This window comes from Hemitrygon akajei, chromosome 7, assembly GCF_048418815.1.
Source record: "Hemitrygon akajei chromosome 7, sHemAka1.3, whole genome shotgun sequence".
Lineage (NCBI taxonomy): Eukaryota > Metazoa > Chordata > Chondrichthyes > Myliobatiformes > Dasyatidae > Hemitrygon > Hemitrygon akajei.
In genome coordinates this window covers 45,573,604-45,600,167 of record NC_133130.1, presented here as the reverse complement: position 1 = coordinate 45,600,167, position 26,564 = coordinate 45,573,604, and the positions used below count along the sequence as shown (strand labels likewise).

The following is a 26,564-nucleotide window of genomic DNA, read 5'->3' as shown; positions in this document are numbered from 1 at the left end:
CAGGCTCGCATGCTGATAACAGAAGAAAACCTTATGACAACCATAATTCAAACCTTCATGGACCACTTGATGAGACAGCGAGATTCTCATGGTAGATTTCAGTTTGAAAGATATACAACCATGCAAGCCTTCAAATTCAAGAGGGTGCAAAGCCTGATTGGTGATTTGAAGTAAGTATGGCAATGTAATCTTATCAGAAAATGAATAAGTTCTTCTCAGGCTTCCAGCCAGGTACAGGTATCGAAATATTGGTTAAAATCGATACCTGTACCTGGCTGAAAGCCCAAGAAGAGTTTATTCCTTATATATGCCGAGAAAGCACTAGATCTTTTTTGACTTGTCAGAAAACATTCAATAAAAATGCCTGCAGGAAAATTTGATGCTTTAATTATCAGTTCATTGATAAATTTGTGCTGTTTGAATAGAATTAAGAAAGGAACAAGTATAATGAAAAACAATATACTGATTTTGCTCAGATTTTTCTACTAAAGTTATTGATGCTATTAATGCTGCATTAATAAAAAGTGATTATCAATACCAACTTTGATACATTTTAGGAATTAATTTCTGATTGTCCTAGAATGGTACAGCTTTTTGTTATAATGTTAATTTACTTTTCTTGTTGCGCTGTGTAACTCAGAGTTTTTAAGATCCCGTTTTACATCGGTTCATCTCCATGTCTGTCTTCCTCTTGGCAATTGGATCTACAGCATTTAACAGTTGATTGATGTTTGTTTTGATTATTTCTTTATAAATTACTATATAACTGCAATTGTTACTTTCCATTACATGATTGTTGAGGAATTCTCCACCTTTTGTTACACAGAGGTGGACTGATGTTCAGCTCCATTTCTCAAATCTACCATTTATTTAACTGGTTAACCTTAATTTACCTAGTATTTTCCTTTGCCTAAATTTGGTTAAATAGAGGAACTTTAAATAATCCTCTGAATAAACAATAATTGTGGTCAAATTAATGGAAATATTTAATTTGTGACTTTAAAAACATTTTTTCAGATTTTATCTGTCAAGACAAAATGTTAAAAGCACTTACATTATCGGGTATTATCTGTGGAATTAGACATTAATTCAACATCTAAACTCTTTCCACAACTGCTGCCTGATCTGTTTGCAGCATCCTTTTTAAATTTCCACTCAACTCTATTTTACTTTAGAATTCACAGAAATGTTTGTCAGTTTTATTTCATTTGAAATTTATAAAAAATGCTATTTTTGCTAAAGATAGCAACACTAAATTGTGTGCGGATACTTGAAAAATCTTGTTTGTGCAGTTAGCATTGTAATGAAGTATAGGTTCTTTTGAAATATTCTGAGGTCAGTTTCTATTTAAAATGCAGTTCTCTCCTCTTCACAGGTATGTACTGGTTAGCAAACCAACAGAGTGGACAGACAAACTAAGAGAAAAATTTCTGGAAGGCTTTGAGGTCTTTTTGCAGCTTTTAAAAAGCATGCAGGTTGGTTTAGAGTTGTTACATCCATATAATTATAGATTTGAATATAAAAATGTAAAATTGTTCACATTATTATATTTGCAAACCTAGGGTAGGGAGAAAGCAGATGTTTGGTTGTCATGGAACTCATCATTCAGCACAATGTTTGGGGAGCTACTTTGATATAAGTGACACCTTTCATAACTGCATGACATTGCACAGGATTTAGTAACCATTTAAATGTAATATAAAGGTGGTGGGCTGGAGATGTGTCTCCACCAAAGGAGGTTTAAGACTCTTCTTCCCCTCTGCTACCTTGAGGTCACCTTGAGCAACATGTTGCACGTGCTTCATCCCCTGATCAGGGTCACATGAAGCCATGGGAGCAAGTGGTGGATGGTTGTATCAGCAGCTGGTGTATATCACAAATCCTGGTTATGCAGCCATCTCTGAAGTGTATTGATAATGGCTGGGGTCACCATTCTTGTAAAGACATTGCCTAAAAGAAGGCAATGGCAGATCAGTTCAATAGAAAAATTTGCTAAGAACAATCAGGGTCAAGACCATGATCATCTGCATCATATGACATGGCACATAATTATGATGACTTTAGAAAATGTCTGTTGATTTGTGAACAATTTGCCATGTTTTGTCAACCCTTACTAATTTTTGTTGATACACCATACAAAGCATCCTATTGGATACATTGTGGCTTGACTTGACACTGCTCTGCAGATATAACTTCACAAAACTGCAGAGAATTTTGAACACAGTCTCCCCTCAATGTGCTTGGTCTGTGCTTGCTCATCGCTCACTGTTTCAGGAGGGTAGCCAGCATAATCAAAGACCACACCCTTTCTGCACATTTTTTCTTCTCCCATCAGGCAGAAGATACAAAAGACTGAAGGTGTGTACCACCAGGCTTAAGGACAGCTTCTACCCTACTGTTAAAGAAAGGAGGGAGGGAGAAAACAGAGAACTATCGTCCTGTCCGCCTAACATCAGTAGTGGGGAAGATGCTAGAGTCCATTATTAAAGATGAAATAGTGGCATATCTAGATAGCAGTGATAGGATTGGGCCGAGCCAGCATGGATTTACCCAGGGCAAATCATGCTTGACTAATCTATTGGAGTTTTTCGAGGATGTAACCAGGAAGTTAGACAAGGGAGCACCAGTGGATGTAGTGTACCTTGATTTCCAGAAGGCATTTGATAAGGTCCCACATAGGAGATTGGTGGGTAAAATCAGAGCTCATGTCATTGGGGGAAGATATTGACATGGATAGAAAACTGGTTGGCAGATAGAAAGCAAAGGGTAACGGTGAATGTGTGTTTCTCGGAATGGCAGGTAGTGACAGGGCTTGGTATTGGGACCACAGCTGTTTACGATTTACATCAACGATTTAGATGAAGGCATTGAGAATAACATCAGCAAGTTTGCTGATGATACTAAACTGGGTGGCAGTGTGACATGTGATGAGGATGTTAGGAGAATTCAGGGTGACTTGGATAGACTGGGTGAGTGGGCAGATACTTGGCAGATGACGTTTAATGTGAATAAGTGTGAGGTTATCCACTTTGAGAGTAAGAACAGGAAGGCAGATTATTATCTGAATAGTGTAGAGTTAGGTAAGGGAGTAATACAAAGAGATCTAGGAGTCCTTGTTCATCAGTCACTGAAGGTGAGTGTGCAAGTGTAGCAGGCAGTGAAGAAGGCTAATGGAATGTTGACCTTTTTTACAAAGGGAATTGAGTACAAGAGCAAGGAAATCCTTTTGCATTTGTACAGGGCCCTGGTGAGACCACACCTGGAGTATTGTGTACAGTTTTGGTCTCCAGGGTTAAGGAAGGACATCCTGGTTGTAGAGGAAGTGCAGCGTAGATTCACAAGGTTAATTCCTGGGATGTCCGGACTGTCTTACGCAGAGAGGTTAGAGAGACTGGGCTTGTACACGCTGGAATTAAGGAGATTGAGAGGGGATCTGATTGCAACATATGAGATTATTAAGGGATTGGACAAGATAGAGGCAGGAAATATGTTCCAGATGCTGGGAGAGTCCAGTACCAGAGGGCATGGTTTGAGAATATGGGGTAGGTCATTTAGGACAGAGTTAAGGAAAAACTTCTTCTCCCAGAGAGTTGTGGGGGTCTGGAATGCACTGCCTCGGAAGGCAGTGGAGGCCAATTCTCTGGATGCTTTCAAGAAGGAGCTAGATAGGTATCTTATGGATAGGGGAATCAAGGGATATGGGGACAAGGCAGGAACCGGGTATTGATAGTAGATGATCAGCCATGATCTCAGAATGGCGGTGCAGACTCGAAGGGCCGATTGGTCTACTTCTGCGTCTATTGTCTATTGTCTAAGTATAAAACTATGAAATTGTTCCCTGGTGTGATAAGATAGACTCTTAACCGCATAATCTTTCTCGACATGAAATTAGATCATAATGTTTACCTGGACTGAACTTTCTCTGCAGCTGTAGCACTTCATTTTGTTATTGTTTTATTTTGTTCACCCTTAAAGTGTAATGATTTGAATTGTGTGAACTGCATGCAAGATGAGCTTTTCACTGTATAGATAGATACTTGATGGATCCCAAAAGAAATTACAGTGTCACAGTAGCATTACAAGTGCACAGATATAAAAATATTAGAAGAAAAGTAAGAAAGAATAAAAAAAAAGTTACCTCAAATAGTCAACAGGAGGGGTCATCACTTCCCCAGCTATAGTTTGACTTATTTTAGAGCCTAATGGCCGAGGGTAAGCCTGACCTTGTATCGTGCTCTTTGGAGCAGCACAATTGTCTGAGTCTAATACAAAAAATGTGCCTCTGTTCAGCCAAGGTGGCATACAGAAAGTGAGAAACATTGGCCAAAATTACTAGGATTTCCTTTAGAATCCTTTGTTTGACCATAGCCTCCATTGTGTCTAGTTTAGCTCCTATACCAGAGCCAGCCGTCCTAACAGTTTATTGAGCCTGTTGGCATTACCCGTGATTATGCCATTGCCCCAGCACACCACTGCATAGTAGATTGTACTGGCAACAACAGACTGGTAGAGCACATGAAGAAGAGGCCTGCTTACTCCAAAGCCCTCAGTCTCCTCAAGAAGTAGCAACTCTGGCCATTCTTGTACACAGTGTCTGTGTTGGTGCTCCACTCAAGTCTGTCATCCAGGTGCACCCTCAGGTTAGTCCACATCCACACCTACATCCTCACCACCTATAGTAACAGGGCGTAATGCAGGCTGAGTCTTCCTAAAGTCGATCGCCATCTCCTTTGTTTTACTAATAATGAACTGCAGATGACTCAGCGTGCACCATTTGACAAAGTCCTTCACCAGAGTCCTGTATTCATCCTCCTGTCCAATCCAATTTCCAATCATATTCCATAAAATATAGGATAATCTTTTTTGGTGCAACAAAAACAGAAAATCTGAAAGAAATCGGCTAGTTAAGCAGTATCTGTTGAAAGACAGTCATACAGGCCTTTGAGTTAAGATTCCTGTATCTGCTGTTTTATTTATTTTCCGGTCTTTTTTACACAAAGGAAGATATTTCTAACAATATAGTACTCCTACAATATGCTTCTGAATATCAGTTACTATGTTATACTCAGTGCTGAGGATTAGCACATGAATTCACAACCTTCTCTGTAGCAAAGCTTTTTTCAAATTCTATTTGTCACGTAAATTGTAGAGTGTGGTGACATTTCATGTCCATTTTGGACTTACTGTCTCGGGAGAACTGATCATTTTCTGTCTTTAGTTTCACTTTAAGCAATGGTAATTTTTTAATGGATGTTGAAAATTAAGAATGACAGGAAAAGCATTTTCTATAACATTCATTAATTGGTTGATCTCTTTTTTTGTTAAACTATAGTGTTGAGATATTGTTTTATTCCTGGGAAAGGTGACTTTTTCATTTTTACCTGAGAAAATCCAAAATTTTTTGTTTTTAAATCCTTTGTGCATTGCTTTATTCCAATCCTGTGGAAGTTTGTGTTATTCATTGAAGGGATATAGGTTTTGCAGGCTGATTCAGCAATTAATTGCCCATCCCTAATTACCCTGATTGGGTGGTGGTGAGCTGACTTTGAAATACTGTATTCCTCCAGATGTGAGTATACTCACAGCAGTGTTTGGGAGAGACTTGAAGGATGGTGACCCAGCGATGATTAACCGAGTCCAAGTCAAGTCACTTTTTATTGTCATTTTGACCATAACTGCTGGCACAGTACACAGTAAAAACGAGACACCGTTTTTCAGGTCCATGGTGCTACATGAAACAATACAAAAACTACACTGAACTACGTAAAACAACACAAAAAACTACACTAGACTACAGACCTACCCAGGACTGCATAAAGTGCACAAAACAGTGCAGGCATTGCAATAAATAATAAACAAGACAGTAGGCACAGGAGAGGGCAGTAAGTTGGTGTCAGTCCAGACACTGGGTATTGAGGAGTCTGATGGCTTGGGGGAAGAAACTGTTACAAAGTCTGGTCGTGAGAGCCTGAATGCTTCGGTGCCTTCTCCCAGATGGCAGGAGGGAGAAGAGTTTGTATGAGGGGTGCGTGGGGTCCTTAATAATGCTGTTTCCTTTGCGGATGAGGCATGTGGTATAAATGCCTGTAATGGCGGGAAATGAGACCCCGATCTTCTCAGCTGACCTCTATCTGCTGCAGGGTCTTGCGATCAGAGATGCAGTTTCTGAACCAGGCAGTGATGCAGCTGCTCAGGACGCTCTCAATACAACCTCTGTAGAATGTGATGAGGATGGGGTGGGGGTGGGGGGGGGGCGGTGGGAGATGGACTTTCCTCAGCCTTCACAGAAAGTAGAGACGCTGCTGGCTTTCTTTGACATGGAGCTGGTGTTGAGGGACCAGGTGAGATTCTCCACCAGGTGAACACCAAGAAATTTGGTGCTCTTAACTATCTCTGCCAAGGAGCCATCGATGTTCAGTAAAGAGTGGTCGCTCTGTGCCCTCCTGAAGTCAACAACCATCTCGGCTCTGCACCAGTCCGTTAGCCGCTGCACCTCCTCTCTGTATGCTGACTCGTCGTTCTTGCTGATGAGACCCACCATGGTCATGTCATCGGCGAACTTGATGATATGGTTCGAGCTGTGTGTTGTAGCACAGCAATGTATCTCAAATGTAATGAACAGCAATGTATCTCAAATGTAATGAACAGCAAAGTATCTCAAAATGGTATGTGGCTTGGGGGGTAACTTACTGGTGGTGATGTCCCCATACTTTTATTGTCTTCATCCTTAAAGCTTAGGGAAATTGTGCATTTAAATGGTGCTGTCTAAGGAATCTTGGTCAGTTGCTGTAGTGCATATCATAGCTGATGCACTTTCTTGACTTGGGACTTGTAGATGGTGGAAAGGCTTTGGGCATTTGAAGGCGAGTTACTTGCTGCAGGATTCCTAGTATATGACTTGCTTTTGTAGTCATATTGTGTATATGGCTACTCTGGTTTCGTTTCTCCAGGATGTTGATAGTGGGGGGTCTTCAATAATGTTAATGCCATTGAATGTCAGGGTGTGATAGCTGGATTTTCTGGTTCTTCATCATTGCTTGACACTTGTGTGACACAAGTGTTACTTACATCCTAGCCTACCTGGATATTGACCAGGCTTTGCTACATTTGGTTGTGGTCTGCTTCTTTTTTGAGTCACAAATCATGTTTTGTAATCATGATTTCATTTTACAAAATGATTACATAATTACATTTTGTAATCATCGGTGGACATCCCTACTTTTCACCTTACAGTTGAAAGGATAATTATGAAGCAGTTTAGGGTGGGCTGAGGAAATTCCTCTGAAGAAATTGAGCATATAATTTTTATAGCTGAGATAATTGACCTCCACCTACCACAACCATCTTCCTCTGTGCTAGCTAATTGCCATTCAGCTTGTTCAACTTGGTTCTTTAATCCATACTTAATCAAGTGTTCTCTTGCTGCCAAGGGCAGTAAAACTCACTTCACCTTTGGAGTTCAGCACTTTGTCTATACTTGGGCTAAATTTGTAAAGCAGTTAACAGCCAAGTGACTGGCAAAATGCAAATTGAACTTATGCAAGCCAGTTGTTAGTAAGCAAGCACTGTTGATTATTCTTTCCATTACTTTGCTAATCATTGGGAGTAAACTTTTGGACTAGTAATTGATTGTGTTGGATATGTTCTGCTTCACATAGACAGGACATACCTGTATAGTTTTCTGCATTTTTGGCTCAATGCTAGTGTTGCAGTTGTACCAGAATAGTTGGATAAGAAGGCAGCAGGTTCTGGAGCACAAGCCTTCAGAGTTCATCGATTTTGCTGTACCCAATGTCTTTAGCCATTTCTTAACATGAGATCATAAGATATAGGAGCAGAATTAGGCCACTTTGCCCATCGTGTCTACCTTGCCATTTCATCGTGGTTGATCCATTTTTCCTCTCATCCCCAGTCTCCTGCCTTCTTCCCATATGCCTTCATACCCTGACCAATCAAGAATCAATCAACTTCTGTCTTAACTATACATAAAAACTTAGCCTCTACAACTGCCTGTGGCAAAGAATTCCGCAGATTCACCACTCTCTGGCTAAAGAAATCTCTCCTCATCTCTGTTCTAAAAGGATGCTGCTCTATGCTGAGCCTGTGTCCTCTGGTCTTAGACTCACCCACCATAGGAAACATCTTCCCCACCTCCACTCTATCAAGGCTTTTCACCATTCGATAGATTTCAAAGAGGTCACACCTCTTTCTTCTGAATTCTAGTGAATATAGGCCCAGAGTCATCAAATACTCTTCAAATGACAAACCATTCAATCTGGAATCTTTTTCGTGAACCTCCTTAGAACCCTCTCCAGTTTTAGCACATCCTTTTTAAGATAAGGGGTGTAAAACTGCTCACAATACTCCAAGTGAGGCATCACCAGTCCTTTATAAAGTCTCAAAATTACATCAGTGCTTTTATATTCTAGTCTTCTCGAAATGAATGCTAACATTGCATTTTTGCCTTCCTCACCACAGACTCAACCTGAAAATTCACCTCGAGGGAATCCTGCACAAGGACTCCCAAGTCCCTTTGTACCTCAGCTTTTTATATTTTCACTTCACTTAGAAAATAGTCAACCCTTTCATTTCTTCTACCAACTTCTTGACACTGTATTCAATCTGCCATTTCTTTGTCCATTCTCCTAATCTGTCTGTCCTTCTGTAGCCTCTCTACTTCCTGAAAACTACCTGCCCCTCCACCTATCTTCATATTCTTCTGCAAACATTCCAACAAAGCCAAAAATTCCAGCATCTAAATCATTAACATACAAAATAAAAAGAATTGGTTCCAACACAGACTTCTGTGGAATACCAGGTCACCAGGAGCCAGCCAGAAAAGGCTCCTTTGTATTCCCATTCTTTCCCTCCTGCCATCCAGCCACTGCTTTTTCTATGCTAAAGAAATCTTTCCTGTAACACCATGGGCTTGTAGCTTGTTAAGCAGCTTCATATGTAGCATCTTGTCAAAGGCCTTCTGAAATTCTAAGAACACAACATCCACTAATTCTCCTGCGTTTATCCTGCTTGTTATTTCTTCAAAGAATTCCAACAGATTTCTCAGGCAGGATTTTCCCTTGAGGAAACAATACTGACTGCAACCTATTTTATCATGTGCTTCCAAGTATTCTGAGACCACATTCTTCATGATCAACTCCAACATCTTCCCAACCACTGACGTCAGACTAACTGGCCTATAATTTCTTTCCTTCTGCCTCTCTCCCTTCTTGAAGAGTGGAGTGATATTTGCAATTTTCTTGCCTTCCGGAACCATTCCAGAATATAGTTATTCTTGAAACATCATTACCAATGCCTCCACAATTCCTTCAGCCTCCTCTTTCTGGACTCTGAGTTGTGCGCCATCTAGTCCAGGTGATTTATATCCCTCAGACCTTTCAGTTTCCCCAGCACCTTTTCTCTAGTTTTGGTAACTTCACACACTTCATGACCCCTGACACCTGGAACTTCCAGCATACTGCTAGTGTCTTCCCTAGTGAAGATTAATGCAAAATACTTATTTAGTTCATCCACCATTTTCTTGTCCCCCATTGCAACCTCTCCAGCATTGTTTTTCATTGGTCCAATGTCCACTCACATCTCTCTTTTCACTTAATGTATTTGAAGAAACTTTTGGTATCCTCTAATATTATTGGCTAGCTTACTTTCATATTCTATCTTTTCCTTAATGACCTTTTTAGTTGCCTTCTCTTGGTTTTTAAGAGCTCTGAATCCTCTAACTCCCACTAATTTTTCCTCCCATGATAAGCCCTTTATTTGGCCTTTATGTTGGCTTTGACTTCTTGTTAGCCACGATTGTGTCATCTTTGATTTGGAATACTTCTTCCAGAAATTCCAGCCATTACTGCTTTGCTGTCATCCTTACCAGTGTTCTTTTTCAGTAAAGTCTGGCCAACTCCTCTCTCATGCCTCTGTAATTTCCTTCACCCCACTGTAGTACTGGTACATCTGACTTTAACATCTTGTCAAATTCAGGTTGAATATCAGTTTTGGTTCACTGCACAACACCCAATCCAGAATTCTGATCCTCTAGTAAGCTCACCATAAGCTGCTCTAAAAAGCTATCTCATCCAATTTCTAGAAATTTCCCCTCCTGGAATCTAGCATCAATCTGATTTTCCCAATCTACCTGCACATTGAAGTCCCCCATAACTATTGTAATATTGCACTTTTGGCATGCATTTTCTATCTCCCATTGTAATTTGCAGGCCACATTCTTACTACTGTTTGGGGGTCTGTATACAATTCTCATCGGGGTCTTTTGACCCTTCCAGTTCCTTAGTTCTACCAACAGCAATTCCACAGCTTCTGATTCTGTGTCATCTTTTTCTAATGATTTGATTTCATTTTTATCAACAGAGCAATGCCGCCCCCTCTACCTTCTTGCCTGTCCTTGGATATAATGTGTATCCTTGGAAATTAAGCTCCCAGCTATAATCTTCTTTCAGCCATGATTCAGAAATGCCTACAACATCAGACCTGCCAATCTGCAACTGGGCTACAAGTTCATCTACCTTATTCTGTTTATTGCGCAAATTCAAATACACTGTAGTCACCTTTTTTTGATTTTGTCTGCCTTTTACTTTGCAACTCTTCCTGTTGACTGCAATTTTGCCCCTCACTACACATTGCCTCCGTTTGTAAACAAGCTACCTTATCTTCAGCACTATTATCTGCCTTTTCTATTATGCTTGTTGCATTGAAATATACGCAGCTCAGGACACTAGTCACACCATGGTCAACCTTTCGATTCCTAACTTTGTCTGAGGTTTTACCAACATCTCCCTCCACAACCTCCCACTAACTGTTCTGACACTCTGGTTCCCATCCCCCTGCAACTATAGTTTAAACCCCAGCGTGCAGCATTGACAAACCTTCCTGCTAGGATATTAGTCCCCCTCCAGTTCAGATGCAAACCATCCCTTTTGTACAGGTCCCACCTCTGAAAGAGAGCCCAAATATCCAAAAATCTGACGCTCTCCCTCCTACACCAACTCCATAGCCAGATATGAAACTGTATAATCTTTCTAGTTCTGGCATTACTTGTACATGGAGGTCCTGCCCTTTAACTTAGCACCTAACTCCCTATGCTAACTCCTTGTCACTCATCCTACCCATGTCATTGGTATCAACATGGACCACGACTTCTGGCTGTTCATCCTGCCACTTAAGAATGCTGAGGACTCAATCCAAGATATTCCGGACCCTGGCATCCGGGCGGCAACATACCACTGGGAATCTTGTTTTCTCCCACAGAACCTCCTGTTCATTCCCCTAGCTGATGAATCCCCTATCACCACAATGTGTATCCTCCCCCCCTTCCCTTCTGAGTCACAGAGGGAAACTCAGTGCCAGAAACCTGACCATTGTAACTTTCCTCTGTTCAGTCACCCCTGCCCCCCGCCCCCCCCCGACAGTATCCAAAGTGATATACTTGTTGTTGAATGGATGACCGCAGGGGTACTCTGAACTGGCTTCTTAACCCTTTTCCCGTTCCTGACTCACCCAGTTTCCTATAACCTGCAGCTTGGGTGTAACAACCTCTCTATATGTCCTTCAGCCTCCTGAATGATCTGGTGTTTACCAGTTCCAGCTCCAAATCCTCGATGCAGTTTGTTAGAAACTGCAGCTGGATGCACTTCTCAAAGTTGTAGTCATCAGGGACACAGGAGATTTTCCTGCCTTCCCACATCCCATAAGAGGAGCATTTCACTGTCCTGCCTCATATCTGTGCTATCCTAGCTAAGCAGTTATAAAGAAAAGAAGGGAAAAGGTTAAACAACACACACAAAATGCTGGTGGAACACAGCAGGCCAGGCAGCATCTATAGGGAGAAGCACTGTCGACGTTTCGGGCCGAGACCCTTCATCAGGAAAAGGTTGAGCTTTCCTTTGCTCTCTGTGACTGAAATGTCTCTTTGTTGAAACCTCAAAGAGCTGAAGCCTCAAGATCACCACACTGACGATGCCCATTCAGATAATGGCTGCTGTGCTTGCCCCTGCTTTAATTTGCTCTTGCTAATCAATCTCAAACGCCAATTGGTCAAAGCTGTTTTTTGCTATAGTGACCCACTGTTGCCTTATATCCTTGGGCATTGGACCTGATTGAAGTCCCCTCTTCTCAAAACTTCCAATGTTGGTTTGGCTGTTGGACAAAGCTAATTTTTCATTGAATTTCTTTGAAAATTGGCTTCGATCATTGGAGGAGGCCAATTCTGTTAGAACCATGAAAGTAAACTTGCTCTTGGTTTCATAAATGTGAATCCTTGTAGTGCTTCAGGTTAAAAGTTATGAAATGTTGCAACACTGTCACTGCCTTTGCATTGGTTTCATATAACGGTGCATTTTCTAGAGCATATGGTTAAAAGGAATTGCTTTTTTTGTAATAAAGAGACAAATCCTTATGTCAATTATAGCTGCTATTTCACAAGTGTACTCTGTGTGTGGTGAATTTAACTAATATTCTGTAATTATAGCATTAGAATTGGAAAGTTTACACAAAGTACACTGCAAATGCTGTGGTCAAATCAACACATGCAAACACGCTGGAGGAACTCAGCAGGTCGGGCAGCATCTGTTGAAACGAGCAGTCAACGTTTCGGGCGGAGACCCTTCGTCAGGACTCATGACGGATGCTGCCCGACCTGCTGAGTTCCTCCAGCGTGTTTGTACGTGTTAAATTGGAAAGTTTATTGTTTTAAGATTTTTATTTAAGATTGTAAAGAAAGCTTCCATTGTAGGGACTCCTTAATTTCATAAGGCAGAATTCACCCAGACTGTTAAGGGTTAAGTTTTCTATGTATGTTATGTATTACGTTGTATGTTATTACATTTTGGGGTGTTTTTTTTCTGACACACAACGTTGATATTTGTTGCGGGGCAAATGAAGTGTACATTAGAAGTACTACTCTTGTGTGGGTTTTTGTCGACACTCCTACACCATTTACTTAAATAATAAGTGAACTTCAACTTTTAAACCCATTTCATATTTTTAAAAATATTTTTGAAAAACGAGGTTTTACCTATTTCTAGTAGTTTAAACTAATGTGACAGGAGAATGATAGAGCTAAGGATGAGCCAGTGGGTTTACAAGTAGATGATAGGTATAACATGAATGTAAGGAAAGACAAGACAATGATTGAGTACAAATACAGACAGTGCAAAGAGTTAAATTGTACCACACAGGCAAAATTCAAAGGGGTGAAAAATGCAGGACTGAAGATGTATTTAAATGCACATAGCGTTCAGAATAAGGTGGACGAACTCATGATGCAATTGGAGATTGGTCGGTATGACATTGTGGGCATCACTGAGTCGTGGCTGAAAGAAGGCCATAGTTGGCAGCTTAACATCAAAAGGATATACTTTGTATCAAAAGGACAGGCAGGAAGGCATAGGCAGAGGTGTAGCTCTGTTGGTAAGAGTTGGAATTACATCTTTAGAAAGGTGTCATAGGGTCAGAGAACGTTGAACCTTTGTGGGTGGAATTAAGAAATTACAAGGGTGAAAAAACCATTATACAGGCCTCCAAATAGTATCCAAAATGTGGGGTTGAGATTGGAAAGGCAGCTGGAAAAGGCATGTAATAAGGGTAATGTCACAATTATAATGGGGACTTCAATATACAAGGGGATTGGGAAAATCAGGTTGGTGTTGGATGGCAAGAGAGGGAATTTGTTGAATGCCTATAGGATGGCTTTTTAGAGCAGCTTGTTCTTGAGCCTACATGGGGAAGGGCTACCTTAGGTTGGGTGTTGTGTAATAACGTGTATCTTATTAAGAAGCTAACATAATGGATTCCTTAGGAGGCAGTGATCATAATATGATTGAGTTTGTACTGCAAATTGAGAGGGAGAAGCATAAGTCACATATATCAGTATCGCAAATAAAGAGAATGATAGAGGCATGAGAGAGGAGCCTGCCCAGATAGATTGGAAGAGGATACTGGCAGGGATGATGGCATAGTACAGATGGCTGAAATTTCTAGGAATAATTTACAAGGTGCAGGATAGATATATCCTACAGAGAAAGAAGTTGTTAAATGGCAGGTGTAGGCAACCGTGGCTGACAAAGGAAGCTAAGGACTGCATAAAAGCCAAGGGAAGGGCTTAAAAGGTAGCAAAAGTTAGTGGGAAGTTGAATGATTGGGAAGCTTTTAAAATCAAACAAAAGACAACTCAAAAGCTGTAAGGGAAAAGATGAAAACTGGCCAATGTTATAAAATGAGATGCCAAAAGATTTTTGTTCAGTTATATAAAGAATAAAAGGGAAGTGAGAGTTGATATTGGACTACTGGAAAATAATGCTGGTGAGGTATTAATGGGGGACAAAGAAGTGGCAGATGAGCTTAAAGAGTGCTTTGCATCTGTCTTCACTGTCAAAGGCACGAACAGTGTGCCAGAGGTCCATGAGTGTCAGGGAGCAGGAGTGGGTGCCATTGATATTACAAAGGAAAAAGTTCTAGGTATATTCAAAGGTCTTAAAGTGAATAAGTCACTTGGACAAGTGGACTACATCACAGTCCTGAGAGAGGTTGCTGAAGAGATAACAAATTCATTGGTCATGATCTTTCAAGAGTAATTCTGGCATGGTCCCTGAGGACTGGAAGATTGCAAACGTCGCTCCACTCTTTAAGAAGGGAGGAAGACAAAAGAAAGACTATAGGCCAGTTAGCTTAACCTCAGTGGTTGGGAAAGTGGTGGAATCTATTATTCAGGATGATGTTTCGAGGTACTTGGAGACTAAGGAGAAAATAAGTCAAAGTCAGCGTGGTTTCTGTAAAGTGAAATCATGCCGACAAATCTGTTAGAGTTCTTTTGAGGAAGTAACCTCCCATTTTGAGGGAGTAAGGGGTAATATGAAGCTACCAGGCAGGAACTTGGAAGCATAAATTGGGAACAGATGTTCTCAAGGAACTGTATGGCAGAAAGTGGCAAACGTTCAGCGGATATTTTCATGGCACTTTGCATAGATATGTTCCAGTGAGATGGGAAAGGATGGTAGGGTACAGGAACTGTGGTGTACAAAGGCTGTTGAAAATCTAGTCAAGAAGAAAAAAGCTTATGAAAGGTTCAAAAAAACTAGGTAATGATAGAGATCTAGAAGATTATAAGGCTAGCAGGAAGGAGCTTAAGAGTGAAATAAGGAGAGCCAGAAGGGGCCATGAGAAGGCCTTGGCGAGCGGGATTAAGGAAAACCCCGATGCATTCTACAAATAAGTGAAGAGCAAGAAGATAAGATGTGAGATAATAGAACCAATCAAGTGTGTATGGAACCAGAGGAGATAGCTGAGGTACTTAATGAATACTGTGCTTTAGTATTCACTACAGAAAAGGATCTTGGCAATTGTAGGGATGACTTGTAGTGTATTGAAAAGCTTGAGCATATTGACATTAAGAAAGAGGATGTGCTGGAGCTTTTAGAAAGCATCAAGTTGGATAAGTCTCCGGGACCAGATGAGATATACCACAGACTACTGTGGGAGGTGAAGGAGGAGATTGCTGAGCCTCTGGCAATGATCTTTGAATCATCAACAGGGATGGGGGAGTTTCCGGAGGAATGGAGGGTTGCAGATGTTGTTCCCTTATTCAAGAAAGGGAGTAGAGATACCCCAGGAAATTATAGGCCAGTGACTCTTACTTCAGGGTTTGGTAATTTGATGGAAAAGGTCCTGAGAGGCAGGATTTATGAACATTTGGAAAGGCACAATATGATTAGGAATAGTCAGCATGGCTTTGTCAAAGGCAGGTCATGCCTTACAAGCCTGATTGAATTTTTTTGAGGATGTGACTAAACACATTGATGAAGGTAGAGCAGTAGATGCAAGTGTATATGGATTTCAGCAAGGCATTTGATAATGTACCTCATGCAAGGCTTATTGAGAAAGTAGAGAGGCATGGGATCCAAGGAGACCTTGTTTTGTGGATCCAGAATTGGCTTGCTCACAAAAGGCAAAGAGTGGTTGTAGATGGGTCATATTCTGTATGGCGGTCGGTGACTAGTGGTGTTCCGCAGGGATCTTTTCTGGGACCCCCTCCTCTTTGTGATTTTTATAGGTGACCTGGATGAGGAAGTAGAGGGATGGGTCAGTAAATTTGCTGATGACACAAAGGTTGGGGGTGTTATAGATAGTGTGGAGGGCTGTTAGAGGTTACAGCGGGACATTGATAGGATGCAAAACTGGTTTGAGAAGTGGCAGGTGGAGTTCAACTCAGATTAGTGTGAGGTGGTTCATTTCGGTAGGTAAATATGACAATATAGTATTAATGGTAAGACTCTTGGCAGTGTGGAGGATCAGAGGGATCTTGGGGTCTGAGTCCATAGGGCACTCAAAGCTGCTGTGCAGGTTGACTGTGTGGTTAAGAAGGCATACAGTGCATTGGCCTTCATCAACTATGGGATTGAATTTAAAAGCCAAGAGGTAATGTTACAACTATATAGGACCCTGGTCAGACCTCACTTGGAGTACTGTGTTCAGTTCTGGTCACCTCACTACAGGAATGATGTGGAAAGAATAGAAAGGGTACAGAGGAGATTTAGAAGGATGTTGTCTGGATTGAGGAGCATGCCTTATGCGAATAGTTTGAGTGAACTCGGCCTTTTTCTCCATGGTGTGATGGAAGATGAGACACGTGACCTGATAGAGGTGTATAAGATGCCGAGAGGCATTGTATGTGTGGATAGTCAGAGGCTTTTTCCCAGGGCTGAAATGGCTATCATGAGAGGGCACAGTTTTAAGGTGCTTGAAAGTAGGTATAGCGGAGATGTCAGGGGTAAGTTTTTTACACAGAGAGCGGTGAGTGCATGGAATGGACAGCCGACTTTGGTGGTGGAGGCAGATACGAAAGGGTCTTTTAAGACACTCCTGGATAGTTACATGAGCTGAGAAAAATAGAGGGCTATGGGTAACCCTAGGTAATTTCTAAAGTAAGTACATGTTCGGCACAACATTGTGGGCCGACGGGCCTGTATGGTGCTGTAGTTCTTCTGTGTTTCTATGAGGCTGTTTAACAATATAAAATTCTGTGGTGTTCCAGAAAAGATACTGGCATGGATAGTGGAATGGCTTACAGGCAGGAAGCAGTGAGTGGGAATAAAAGAGATATTTTCTGGTTGGCTGCCAGAGACTAGTGGTGTGCTTCAGGGGTCAGTATTGGGACCACTACTTTTCACATTGTTTGTCAGTGATTTTGATAACGGAATTGAAGGCTTTGTGGCAAAGTTTGCGGATGATACAAAGGTAGGTGGAGGGGTTGGTAGAGCTGAAGAAGCAATGTAATTGCAGCAGAACTTGGACTAATTGGAAGAATGGGCAATGAAATGGTAGATGGAATACAGTGTTGAGAAATTTATGATGATGCATTTTGGTAAAAGGAGCAATAGTACAGACTATTATCAAAATGGAGAGAAGTTTCAAATATCAGAGGTGTAGAGGGACTTAGTCCTTGTGCAAGACTCCCAGAAGGTTAATTTACAGGTTGAGTCTGTAGTAACGAAGGCAAATGCAGTGTTAGCATTTATTTCAAGAGGAATAGAAGGTAAAAGCAAGGAGATAATGCTAAACCTTTATAAGACACTGGTCAGGTTGCATTTGGAGTTTTGCCTTTGGAGTTTTGCCAACAGTTTTGGACCCCGTATCTCAGGAAGGATGTGTTGTCATTGGAAACAGTCCAGAGGAGGTTCATGAGGATGATTCAGTGAATGAAGGGGTTAACATGTGAGGAGCATTTGGCAGCTTTGAGCCTGTCCTCTGGAATTTAGAATAATGTTGTTGGGGGGGGGGGGGGATCTCATTTAAACCTACTGAATGTTGAAAGGACTACATAGGATGGATGTGAAGAGAATGTTTCCTCTGGTAGGGTTATCTAGAACCAGAGGGCACAGCTTTAAAATTGAGGGGTGACCCTTTAGAACAGAGGTAAAGAGGAGTTTTTTAGCCAGAGAGTGGTAAATCTCTGCCAGGGAGTAGTAAATCTGTGGAATGCTGTGTCACAGACTGAGATGAAGGCCAAATTAGTGGGTATATTTAAGGCAGAAGTTAATGGTTTCCTGATTGGTCAGGACATCAAAGGATATGGCAAGAAGGCAAGTGTATGGAGTTGAGTGGGATCTGGGATCAGCCATGATGGAGTGGCGGAGCAGACTCGATGGGCTGAATGGCCTAATTCTGTTCCTATGTCTTATGGTCTAATGTTGAATAATTCTTCTATAATTAAAGGTCGGCTGGTGGCGCAGTGACATCAGTGCCGGACTCCGGAACGGAGGTTCCCGGGTTTGAATCCAGTCGGGCCGTTCCCAACTACGCTTTCCATCCGTGCTGGGTTGAGTGTTGAGCTCGCAACTTGACCTCATAAAATAAAGAAAAACACTGTGAAATGTCTATGTGAGGAGTGGCACACCACACAGTCTTTTGTTCCGCACCTTGTAAGGCATGAAAATGCCCGATGCTGGCCTCTCAGACCTGAGTTGGTGTCGTCATCATCATTTATAATATTTAGCTGTTTTGAACATTTGCACTTTCTTTATAGGGAATGGATCCAGTAACAAGGCAAGTTGGTCAACACATAGAGATGGAACCCGAGTGGGAGGCAGCATTTACATTACAGATGAAGCTCACACACATTATTTCTATGATTCAGGATTGGTGCGCCTCAGATGTAAGAATACATTTTTATTCACTTTGTAGCATGTGAGCAGTGCCTATATTGAGGTAGAAAATAAGTACTTAGCTTTTTACTATAAGTTATACAACAGAAAAAATTAGTAAACTTGTTCAAACTAAAATTTGCTTCAGAGTTTCTGTTGGGCAACTAACCTGTTCAGTCAATTTAATCTCACCAGTTTAGATTACTGTGGATTTTTTGTTAGTCTTAATTAGTCCAATGCACATCTTGTAAATGTTTAACTCCAAAGCAATATGCAATATTCAGCTGTGGAAGCATTGATTCATTACTCCACATGAACTGATTAGTTTCCTCTTGCTTTCTTCAGGCTAGCTATCAGATATATTATTCTGTCTAAACTAATGTCCATTGTCTCCTAGGTTTCAAATCTCACAAAGCTGATTCTGCAATTAAGGAAATCCTTCCTCTGAAACATGCCCTCTCCCAAAAAAAATTTGCTATTTTGTTTTGCTTTTGAAAGTTTTGGAAGCTGGAATTTTTGGTGTTAGTAAACAATCTTGTGAATCTTTGTCCCAAATTAGGATGGAGTACATCTCCATAAATGACTTCTTGTAATTATTGCTAGCCTGCTCAAGGTTAATGTATAGTGTTCTTCAACATCTTGGAGTTTCTTGGCTGCAGGTTCACAACCATTCTGTAATCTATTTGATTTTTCTGGTTTATCATTCTTGAAGTTAATTTTTGATCAGTTTTTTTAAATTCCTTGCCAAATTCTTTTTGTTTCTGCTTGGGATTGTTATTTACTGTACTAATGAAACTAGAACATTATGATTTGTTTCATCAGTCTGCCTGTGGTCTTTGTTCCACTAAGAGTAACTTCTACTTTTTTTCCAGGAAAGGGTCCTTATTGAAGCATACAGGAAGTGTTTGATTGTTTTATTGCAGTGTCAGAATGGGCCTTGTGATGGTGAACAGCCTATCACATTGAATATGTGTGGCCATTCTGTGGATACGATACAGTATCGTGTATCTCAACATCAAGTCAGCATCCATTTACCAGTTTCACGTTTGTTTTCAGGTAATAATGCATTTTCACACAGCATCTTTGGGAAAATACTGCTGACTGTTGACCGTTTTATTACTGCTTAGCATATTTCATGAAGACAGGGCAGAATGAGAACATAACTGTTAGGAAAGAGATCAGAAAAAAAAATCTGGTGACAATATCCTGTTCAAAAATTAAAGCCATCATTTTACCTGAATACCTTCTTTGACTTTCAAAAGGCAAGCAGATTGGAGTTGAAAACATTGTGGTAGGGTGGTCCAGGAAGTCTTCAGTTGTTAATTCTCGAGCCAATTAAATTTAATAACAGCTAACCAAACACACTACAGCCAAAACATCTGCCCCTTTTGATAAATTAGCATACTCTTTTGAAAGCCGTGAAACAGCCAAATTGAATTTTCTTCAGTATCAGAATCAGGTTTATTATCACTGACATATGTCATAAAATTTGTTGCTTTGCAGTGCAGTGCAAGACATAAAAGATTACTGTAATTTACAATAAGAAATGTAAAAATAAATGGTGCGAGAAAAATGAGCAAAATATTGGGGTAATATTCATGAGCGTGGCTGGTGGTGTAGCAGCATCTGCACCAGACTTCGAGGCAAGTGGTCTTGGGTTTGAATCGGGCCGGCTCCTTACACATTTACCATCGTGCTGGGTTGAGTGTTGAGCATGCAACTCAGCTTCGTATATAGCAGACAAGAGCTAAAGAAATGGCAAGGTTGCCATTCAATGCACCTTGCTTGTTGTACAGAGAGCAACAACAATATTCATGGGTTCATGGACCGTTGAGAAATCTGAAGACGGGAAGAAGCTGTTTCTAAAATGTTGAGTGTGCATCTTCACACTCCCGTTCCTCCTCTCCAATGGTGATAATGAGAAGAGGTCATGTCCTGGATGGGTGGATGCTGCCTGTCTTAGGTCTACCTACGGCTCTTGAAGATGTCCTCAGTGGTGGGGAGACTAATGCCTATGATGGAACTGGCTGAGTCTACAATCCTCGGTAGCTTTTCTTTATCCTATGCATGGTAGCCTCCATACCAGGTGGTAATGCAACTAGTTGGAATGCTCTCCACATCACATCGTGGAAATTTGCCTGTCTTTTGTGACATACCAAATCTCAAGCTCCTAATGAAGTATAGTCATGTCAGTGTGTTGGGCCCAGGATAGATCCTCTGAGATGTTGACACCCAGGAACTCAAAGCTGCTCACCTTTTCAACTGCTGACCCCTCAGTGAGGACTGGTGTGTGTTCTCCTGACTTCCCCGTCAGTTCCTTTGTTTTACTGATGTTGGGTGCAAGGTTGTTGTTGTGACACTACTCCACCAGTCAATCTATCTCACTCCTGTATGCCTCAGTCACTATCTGAGATTCTGCCAACAACAGATATGTCATCAGTGAATTTATAAATGGCATTTGAGCTGTGCCTAGCAACACAGTCATGAGAGTGGATCAGTGAGCTCAGCACACACCCTTGAGGTACACCTATGTTGTTTATCTGTGAGGAACAGATGTTATGGAGATGGAAGTCAAATTCAGGGGAAATGTGTCTCCTCTCCACCTCGTCATCAGCAACTCTCCAGTTAGCACTATTTCAACATTCATGTTCTTGGCCATCATTATTTCCAGGACCTCACAGAGGAGAACCCTGTCTGCTTCGTTACTACACAGGCTCAACAGAGGGTGTATTTGTGCAGCCGGTAAAATTCCATCTTCCCCAGAACATACTGGGCAATTCTACACTGGCATCATAGTGAGCATCCACATATCAGCCATTATTATCTGGTTTTGTGCAACATCCTCTCACAATAAACAAAAGGTACAGTGAACTGTCAGCACAGTAGAAAAAGTCATTATCTGTCATCTACTGTCACTGCATGACTTGTATATGTCTAGGACAAAGAAGCAGGCAGGAAAAAATCATTTTAGGCTCCACTCATCCAGCAAACTGCCTTTTCCAAAAGTTTTCTTCTGGTAAGTGCTATAGGGCTACTAAAACAAAACTTCATGCCATTTCAAAAGTTTCTTCACTCAAGCAGTTAATCTGATCAGCCAATGCACACAAAATGCTAAAGGAACTCAGCAGGCCAGGCAGCATCTATAGAAAAGGGTAAGCAGCCGACATTTTGGGCTGAGACCGTTCATCAGGATGTCCTGATCAGGTGTCCTGATGAAGGATCTTGGCCTGAAACATCGACCTTTACACTTTTCCATAGATGCTTACCTGCCCTGCTGAGCTCCTTCAGCATTTTGTGTGTATTACTTTGATTTCCAGCATCTGCAGATTTTCTCTTGTGAATCTGATCAACCGTTCTAGTTTGCCCTCATCCACCCCCGTCTATCTGTTACCTCAGTTACTGCACTGTTAATGCACATTTTATTCCATATATGTACTGATAACATTTTATATAATTTTTCATTATAATTGTTGGATTTTTTTTGTTAATACCACAACAAATTCCTCAGTTGATCCTTGATCCTTCTTGATCTGGATTTAAACAGGCATCTACCGATTTGTGTTTAAACAAAAACTTACCTTACTCATCTCCTTTGAACATTCCCCCCTAGCCTTAAACCTATGTGCTCTAATGACATTTGCACCCAAGCAAAAAGACTCTTACTGTTGTCTCTGTCCATTCCTCTTATCATTTTATATACGTCTATCAAGTTTTCCTCAGCATCTGACATTCGGAGAAAACATTCAAAATTCGTGCAACATTTTTTGATTTCAGTACATTTAGAGTAGACGTGGAACCTCTGCACTTTCTGAGTCTTCCAATGCCAAGAGTTATCCATAACCAGTGATCTCTGGTACCTTATAACATCAGGGATGATATGATGAAAACCTAAGATGCTGTAACCACCAGGCAGGCAAAGCAGCATCAATAGAAAAAACTATTGTTCATGTGTCATGCCAAAGACCTCCCCAGAACTGGAAGAGAGAAGAAACAAGTTAGAATAAAACCCAAATAGTCTGGCTCCCCTTGACTTTGGTGATGTTGGACTGGCAAATTATTCAAACTATTCCATTACTTACACATTTTTTTCCATATACAAGTTGATGCATTGTGTAGTGATACTGAAGAAGGACAGACAGATAATAGGGCAAGATTGCATGTGTAGAATGTGTTCAAGTGTAACATGGAACAAAATTGAAAAAGGTGATGATTAAAGAACTGAAGGTGTTATGTTTGAATGCATGCACTATACAGAATAAGGTAGATGATCCTGTAGTGCAGTTAGGAATTGGTAGGTATGACATTCTGGGCATCAATGAGTCGTGGCTGAAAGATAATCATGGTACTGCCAGTTACTAGTGATGTTCTGCAGGGATTAGTATTGGGACTGTTTCTTTTCACATTATACAGTACATCAGTGATTTGGTTGATGGAATTGATAGCTTTGTGGGCAAGTTTGCAGATAATATAAAAATAGATGGAGGGGCAGTTAGTGTTGAGGAAGCAGAGATTCTGCAGAAGGACGGATTGAGAGAATAGGCAAAAAAGTAGCAAATAAAATATAGTTTAGTGTATGGTCATGCACTTTGGTAGAAAGAATGAAGGCAAAGACTATTTTCTTTATTTCTTTCTCAATCTTTTTTAAGTTTTGAATTGATAAACATAATGATAAACATAATTGATAATGATACAAAGATATCAAATATTATCAAATATCAAAGATAACGGTTAATGGATACAGGCGCAGACTTCGAGTAACACATGTAATCTAAGCCTCCCAATCTCTTAATAACTGAACATGAAATAGATTCACAAAATTTTATACAAAAAAAAATTCCCCTAAACTAAAAGAAAACAAAACAAAAGCTAGGCTGCCATGTTTAATCAGTTACAATCATTATTTGTCATTAACTCTGCTCCTCTATACACGAACAAACTATTGAGAAGGATTCGGAAAAGGTCAGTTTACATCTTATGAAAATGTTGAATAAATGGCCTCGAAGTTTCTTCAAATTTAACCAGAGGATCGATAGTACCACTCCTAAGTTTTTCTAAGTTCTAGGTTCTTGATTAGACAGGATATGTAAGGTTACAAGGAGAAGGCAGAGAATGAACTTGAGAGGGAAATGGATCAAACATAATAAAATGGTAGAGCAGACTCAGTGGGCCTAATTCTGCTCCTTTTTCCTATGATATTGTGGTCTAATACAGGCAATCTCTTCAGCATACTTTCCAAAGCTTCCACAAACTTCCTGTAGTATTGTGACAGAACGGCATATAATACTCCAAATGCGGCCTAACCAAAGCTGAATACAGCTGCAAGATGACGTGTCAACTTTTATTCTGAATATCCCAAATGATGGAAGCCAAGCATCCCTACACATTCTTTATAATCCTTTCTAATGGTGGTGTCATTTTGAGGGAGCTAACATAGAAACATAGAAAACCTGCAGGACCTTTGGCCCACAATTCTATGCCGACTATATACTTACTTTAGAAATTACATAGCCCACTATTTTTCTAAGCTCCATGTACCTATCCAGGAGCCTCTTAAAAGACCCAATTGTATTTGCCTCCACCACCATTTGATGCACACATCACTGACATCTCCTCTGTACCTACTTCCAAGCACATTAAGACTGTGCCCTCTTGTGTTAGCCATTTCAGCCGGGGAAAGATCCTCTGACTATCCACACAATCAATGCCTCTTATTATCTTATCCACCTCTATCAGGTCACATCTCATACTCCAATGCTCCAAGGAGAAAAGACCGAGTTCACTCAACCTATTCTCGTAAGGTATGCTCCCTAAACCAGGCAACATCTTTCTAACTCTCCTCTGCACCCTTTCTCTAGTTTCTACATCCTTCCTGTAGTGAGGTGACCAGAACTGAGCGCGGTACTCCAACTGTGGTCTGACCAGGGTACTATGTAGCTGCAACATTACCTCTCGGCTGTTGCCGCCTTAATCACAGATTCAACCTGCGCCAGCAGCTTTGAGTGTCCTATGGACTTGGTCCCCAAGATCCCTCTGATCCTCCCCATTACCAAGAGTCCTACCACTAATACTATATTCTGCCATCACATTTGACCAACCAAAATGAACCACCTCACACTTATCTGGGTTGAACTCCATCTGCCAATTCTCAGCCCAGTTGCATCCTATCAATGTCCCACTGTAACCTCTGACAGCCCTCCACACTATCCACAACACCCCTAACCTTTGTGTCATCAACAGATTTACTGACTCATCCCTCCATTTCCTCATCCAGGTCATTTGTAAAAATTACAAAGCGATGGGATCGCAGAACAGATCCCCTAGGCACACCACTGGTCACTGACCTCCATGCAGTATATGACCCGTCTACAACCACTCTTTGCCTTCTGTGAGCAAGCCAATTCTTGATCCACAAAGCAAGGTCCCCTTGGAATCCATACATCCTTACTTTCTCAATAGGCCTTCCACAAGGTACCTTATCAAATGCCTTGCTGAAATCCATGTACACTTGCATCTACTGCTCTACCTTCATCAATGTGTTTAGTCACATCCTCAAAATAGTCAATCAGGCTCATAAGGCACAATCTGCCTTTGCCATAGCCATGCTGACTACTCCTAATCATATTATGCCTCTCCAAGTGTTCATAACTTCTGCCTCTCAGGATCTTTTCCATCAACTTACCAACCACTGAAGTAAGCCTCATAGGTTGATAACTTCCTGGGCTATCTCTACTCCCTTTCTTGAATAAGGGAACAACATCTTCAACCCTCCAATCCTCTGGAACTTCTCCCATCCCCACTGATGATGCAAAGATCATTGCCAGAAGCTCAGCAATCTCCTCCCTCGCCTCAGTAATTTGGGGTATATCTCACCTGGTCCCGGAGACTTATCCAATTTGATGCTTTCCAAAAGCTCCAGCACATCCTCTTTCTTAATGTCAATATGCTCAAGCTTTTCAATACACTGCAAGTCATCCCTACAATCGCCAATTCGGTTTTCAGTAGTGAATACTGAAGCAAAGTATTCATTAGGAATCTCTGCTACCTTGTCTGGTTCCATACACACTTTTGCACTGTCACACTTCATTGGTCCTATTCTCTTATGTCTTATCCTCTTGCTTTTCACATACTCGTAGAATGACATGGGGTTTTCCTTATTCCTGCTTGTCAAGGCCTTCTCATTGCCCCTTCTGGGTCCCCTAATTTCATTCGTAAGCTCCTTTCTGCTAGCCTTATAATCTAATAGATCTCTATCATTAACTAGCTTTTTGAACCTTTCATAAGCTTTTCTTCTTGACTAGATTTTCAGCAGCCTTTGTGCACCACGGTTCCTGTACCCTATCATCTTTTCCCTGTCTCATTGAAATGTACCTATGCAAATGCCACACAAATTTCCCCTAAACATTTGCCACATTTCTGCCGTAAATTTCCCTGAGAACATCTGTTCCCAATTTATGCTTCCATGTTCCTGCCTGATAGCTTCATATTTCCCCTGACACCAATTAAACGCTTTCCTAACTTGTCTGTTCCTATCCCTCTTCAGTGTTATCGTAAAGGAGATGGAATTGTGATCACTATCTCCAAAATGCTCTCCCATTGAGAGACCTGACAGCTGGCCAGGTTCATTTCCCAATACCAGATCAAGTACAGCCTCTCTTCTTGTAGGCTTATCTACATATTGTATCAGGAAACCTTCCTGAACACACCTCATAAACTCCACCTGATCTAAACCCCTCGCTCTTGAGAGATGCCAGTCGATATTTGGGAAAGCATTGAGGTTCCAGTGGTGTCCTGTGAACTCTTGCTGGCCCTTGAAAATCCAGTGTAGATGCTGTAAGTCTTGCGCCAGGCCGTACACATATCTGCAGCAGGTCTTCAAGTTGAACAGCCTCTGGCATTAACCAT

The 26,564-nt window shown here is 41.1% G+C and overlaps 1 protein-coding gene across 6 annotated transcripts in view; it reads left to right on the top strand.

The window, feature by feature from the left end:
* ubr2 (ubiquitin protein ligase E3 component n-recognin 2) overlaps positions 1–26,564 on the top strand; it is a 229,502-nt gene that overhangs the window by 97,138 nt on the left and 105,800 nt on the right. For 5 of the 6 annotated variants that reach the window (XM_073050723.1, XM_073050721.1, XM_073050719.1 and 2 more), the window contains 4 exons: positions 4–170; positions 1,376–1,475; positions 18,545–18,673; positions 19,535–19,718. In XM_073050723.1, coding sequence (XP_072906824.1) covers positions 4–170; positions 1,376–1,475; positions 18,545–18,673; positions 19,535–19,718 — 580 coding nt within the window. Of the gene's footprint in view, positions 1–3; positions 171–1,358; positions 1,476–18,544; positions 18,674–19,534; positions 19,719–26,564 lie in introns of those variants that run through there. The other variant, XR_012099587.1, reaches the window with a different exon arrangement.